The 5,145-nt window shown below is 26.4% G+C and overlaps 1 protein-coding gene across 1 annotated transcript; it reads left to right on the top strand.

Annotated features, from left to right (window-relative positions):
- The first annotated feature begins 2,161 nt into the window (after nt 1-2,161).
- LOC145833663 (uncharacterized) lies at nt 2,162-3,426 on the top strand. The gene is made up of 3 exons (XM_082940810.1): nt 2,162-2,254; nt 2,720-2,863; nt 3,136-3,426. Exons 1-3 carry the CDS (start codon nt 2,162-2,164, stop codon nt 3,424-3,426), a joined length of 528 nt encoding a protein of 175 aa, XP_082796936.1.
- The last annotated feature ends 1,719 nt before the right edge of the window (nt 3,427-5,145 follow it).

Genomic DNA, 5,145 nt, shown 5'->3' with positions numbered 1-5,145 from the left:
ATGTTTACAAGATAAATTAGTTGTCATAAATGAGTAAAGTAGAGGGCAGCTTTTTACAAGTGTTAGATTAATTTTGCTAGAAGTAGTTGCTCGCGGAACATAGAAGAAAAGTTTTAGGCGGGCTACATTTATTTAAAACAGTTGTACTATCAAACAAAAATATTATTTAAACTGTAAAGGACAAGTAATTACGAGTTATGTATAAGAAGCCTGATAATAAAAATTTCGCTGAGTTTAAGCTTAATATAAAGATTCAAACCCAATTTTTCTGGTTTTGTATTGTACTCCATTGCCTTAATGTAATTGTAATGAATGCTGTTTTATAAATGTTGTACTTAGAAATATGCATTTATTATTAAGTTTATCCGTTTTCAAAAAAAAAAAAAAACAATTAAAACAGTTAAACATGAAACTTTACTTTGTATGTAATACCTGTAATAGCTTCAATATATGTTACCTTTTAAATAGTTTGTTATTTATATTGTTAGAGTTTAAATAAAACTAACATATCTCATTCGCTTAAAAAACGATAAGAATCGATAAATTTTCACAGTTTTTCATAGATTTTATAATATATGCAGTATAACTTGTTAACGTTAAAAACCTTGTTAAAATTTAGACTTTACTTCATTATAAAAACGTTAATCTTTAATTTAATATAAAACTGTAAACCTTTACTTTATCATAAAGAAGTTTCCGAGGTTTTTAAGCTCTGACTTCTAAAAAAATTGTAAAACTGCCTAATTGATTACGAATTTTAAACACATCGCGAAATTAGTTTATTTTAAATAAAAATCAAAGTTAAATTTCTAATTTTTTTATCCGCTAGGTGTCGCAAATCCACAAGATTGCACCATATCGATTTTAGAAAAAAAATAATTTAAAAAATTTACGGGTTTTTCACCACACGCTGTCGCTCTTCAAGGGCCACCACGTCCGTCTACTCCACCCTAAAACCTTAGCCGGACTAATACTGAGCGAAACTTTTTTTTTCTTTAAAATATACATCTTACGTAATATGCCCTTTCAAATGCATTTTTTATTTTTATCTAAATTTTCACAACATTTTTTGTTACTATGCAAACTACAGTAAACAAATGCTTTGTAAGTTTACTTTTTACTTTCTTTAAACTTCATTTATTTACTTAACTAATTTACCTATTTCTTCTAATGAAAATCAAACTAATAAATTATATTAAGCTGACAAACTCAACTTTTGCTTTACTTATATAAAAGTAAAACTTACTTTACAACACAGAACTTTAGTAAAATTTCACTTAACAAGCTATCGTAAAATACGAAATGGTACCCATAATAAACAAACGAAAAAACATACAACCAGTAACAGTCATAGCTAAAAAATGTAAAACTGACCGGGAAAATGCGTAACACAAACATTGAAGCTACCCGACAAAAGCGAACTGACTGTTGATGACTATCATTTGAAATACTCCAGTACTAATAAAATGTTTTTCCACAAATACAAGATTACTGATAAATGCATCGGATGGGGAGGACACGGGGCAGTGTTTATAGGTAATTGAGTAATTGGAATTACTACTTCTGTTAAAATTAAAAGTCTATGAGTAAAAATTCAAAAAAATGTTGAGTTTTGACGTTGTTATTAATCTGTAATAACTTATGATTAAAATAACTAAAAATAAGTTTCTTAAATAATTTTCATCAGCTTTTTGATAATTTAGATTTTACAATATTGGTTATTTGTAACATGCATTTGTTCACAGGCATGCCGAAACACGAAAACCTCAAAGTTGCAATAAAATATTGTTCTATGAAAAATGTTACTGGAATCCCTGAGGAAGTTGAAAAACACCAAAAAGTATTAGGGACAGTGAAAGGAACAGCCTTGGAAAATAGTAAGAATTTCGTTTGCCTTATCCTTCAACATTATTTTCTTGTCTCTAGAAATCACTTATACTTAACTTATTTTTTTCTTTTTTCTTTCTTTTGCATGTCTTATAGTTTAGTCATGATGTCAGTATCAATGTCTATAATGCCTACGTTTGGCATGCAAAAAACAAAGAACATAAACAATGATCACAAAGATGTTAAACACTTTAAAACTAAAAATAATCAATATTAAACAGATATAGTGAAACTAAAGGACTGGTACACTTATGAGGACTACTAAATCATAGTGATGGAATACCTAGACGGTTTCAAAGATATTTCAGCTTATTTAGACAAGCATGAATACATGGATGAGAAGAATGCGAAGCTGTTGTTCAAGAAGGTTTGATAATTTTAAATTTAAAGATATGTTCTTTATATAATTGTTTGTTAATAAAACTATGGCAGAATTAATTTTGAATTACTTCCAACTACTAAAATATTCACTTATATTAAAAAGTAACAATTAAAAAAGTATCTAAGCTAAAAATTAAATAATTTATTGTAATCTAGTATCCGGTTTCCGACTTTTTTAAAATTATAACCCTCCTCGATCAGGATAAAGTTTTCAAATTAGCTGGATCCGGATCCAACCAGATCCTGACTTAAAAATAACACTTGTATTAAGCAAGAAAAAGCAGAGGTTGATTAAAGTCAATTAAGTTTCGAACCTTACACTATATGTTACAAGAAACACTTGAAAAGTACATATGATCCGTATCCAGTAGATAACCACTTATAACTTATAATTAACTTGTGCTATTTATGATAATTTTAAACTGATTTAAAACCAACAATTTTTTTTCAGGCGTACAAAACGATCAATCGCATGAACCAGAAGGGGGTCTACCATTTGGACGTTAAATTAGACAACATACTAATAAGAGAACATGAAGGCGACATTGAAGTGAAATTCGTTGATTTCGGATGCACTCACATAGAAAGCGATAAGGTCAGTTTTATTAAGACACATGACTGAGCTATACACGTGGTATAAAATTTTAAAATTTGTTAATTTTTTTCTTCAAATGTATTTAAATATACTAAAAACTACATAAAAACATCGATAAAATTTATTTATAATTTAATAAATATTCAATTTAAGACTTATAAAACTTAAAATGATAGATACTAAATTTTTATATAAAACTACTATTAATTTTTTTTAACATGATTTAGAAACTTAATAAATAAAAAATAAAATTTTACATTATTTATTTAAAGCCGTTCGAAAACTGGAACTGCGTTGGCACGCAAGGATACAGATCTCCGGGAATAATACAGGAGAAAACATACAAGGACGCCGACATCTTCGGAATGCTGGTCTCCGTGTACCTGATGGTGGAAGGTGATTTCATCTTCGACGATGACGATGAAGTCAAGAAGGACTTCAAGGTGCCGAGGGATAAGAGCACATTGAAGTTCCACAAATTTATCACTGAAATGCTGAATGACGTTTTCAGCGAAACCTTCACGCACCAGAAGTTGATGAAGCATGGATGGATGAGACGATAAAAAATTGTGTTCAGTTATACAACTACTTCTCTAAAAAAGATGTATAATTATTCAGTTTGATTGATAATTTTTCGTAATTATTTTTTTGCCTTAATAAATTGCATTACTATAATGTGTTGCTATTTGATTTATATTCCAACTCTTATTAAAATTTTAGATAGCCCTTAATATTTAGTTGTAAAAATAACAACATGTTTTCCAATTTGATTAGCTGTAAAGAAACCTACTGAAATTTATAAAAACAGTTTCTAAATTAGAAGTTTCTCAAACTATAATATTCAAAACTAATATAAGTTTGTATATCATACCTTAGAAATATTTCTAAGCGTTTAACATACATAAAAATGATTTAAACACTTAATATAAACATTAAATATGCCATCTATGAAGCAAGACAAAGCGTTTAGTATGTTTTTGTTTATATGAAATAAAATATGTTTGAATTAATTAGAAACGTGTTTACTTTTTAGATAGCAAACAAGTAAAAATCTAATTTAAAAATATAATTTTTACCAAATAAGAATTTGAATTAAAATCGGGCGAAATTCCGACCTAGCGTTCAAAATACACAAATATTGCGTTTTGCGAAATGTCCCGGCAGCTTTTCGACCATTTTTTTTTTTGAATTCTTGCGATCTTGTTTGCAAGTATTTCCTTTTATACTTTAAAAGTATTAGAAACTTTGTTATACTCTTTATATATCAAATTTTTATTTTTTATTTTTTAGGGAACTAGAAGCACTAAAAGCTTTTAATATTATAGGATTATAAAAAAGTAGTATAGTTTAAAAAATCGTTTGATGAATTGTTTAAAGTCCAACTAATTAATTTAACCATTGTTTTTTGTTATTAAGTATTTAAAAGTATATACGTAAAAAAGTAAATGTAAACAAAAGTTATTCACTCAACATGTTGTGAACCTTAAAAATTTTCAATTCAATAAATTTATATTGAAAATATTGTATTCGCAAAGTAAAATATTGATGATAACTTAACGCCAAACACAAACTTTTCGAAACAAAATTCAAATAAAAAGAAATTTGAATCTTTATTATAATAAATTACGCTTATTGTTAAGCTTGTGAAATCAATATTTTTTATATACTCCTACTTTAATTGGTAGTAAATTTCAAAGGTGTTAATCACATCTTAAAATAAGTAAAAAAAATAGAATTTATAAAAAAAATCTTAAAAATATATTGATTACAGCTAAATTAAAGAATAAAACTTTGGCAATTGGTCCATATATATTTAAATAACTGAATTATAGAAAAAAAAAAGTTACGATTACAAATTTAGAAGTTGGTTAAATTAGTGCTATTGTTATCATTTTAGTTGATTAAATTAAACAAGTAAAAATATAATCTACAGCATCAAACAAGTACAATTAATTTATAAAATTGTCTAAGACATAATAAAAAATCACTCATACACAAAAATACTTAAGAACATTGCATTAAACTAAAACCCAGTTTGAGTAAAACTTAATTCAGTCAATACTTATTAAGTTTATGGTATTTTGCCATATAATTTATCTAAATTTGCAATAGCTATGTAGTTGTTTTCAAATTCTTCAACTCAAAATAAAAATTAATATTAAATTAGTATAATTTTAAACTATAATATTTTTGGTTGATTACTAACACGACAGTTATATATTTTCTAATATTAATTTAATTTAATTTAATTTAGTTTAACAATATTTTCAAAACGACTGAGA

The sequence above is a fragment of the Thalia democratica genome, chromosome 4 (assembly GCF_965202585.1).
Source record: "Thalia democratica chromosome 4, ktThaDemo2.hap1.1, whole genome shotgun sequence".
Lineage (NCBI taxonomy): Eukaryota > Metazoa > Chordata > Thaliacea > Salpida > Salpidae > Thalia > Thalia democratica.
The sequence above is the reverse complement of the archived record's forward strand: the minus strand, read 5'-3'. Positions and strand labels throughout refer to the sequence as shown.

What these genes read in the sequence shown, in the direction of transcription:
- LOC145833663 (XM_082940810.1), top strand. Translation starts at nt 2,162, where the DNA reads ATGGAATACCTAGACGGTTTCAAAGATATTTCAGCTTATTTAGACAAG. An exon ending in CGAAGCTGTTGTTCAAGAAG is followed by an intron (nt 2,255 to 2,719) that starts GTTTGATAATTT and finishes ATTTTTTTTCAG; the next exon opens with GCGTACAAAACGATCAATCG. An exon ending in CTCACATAGAAAGCGATAAG is followed by an intron (nt 2,864 to 3,135) that starts GTCAGTTTTATT and finishes ATTTATTTAAAG; the next exon opens with CCGTTCGAAAACTGGAACTG.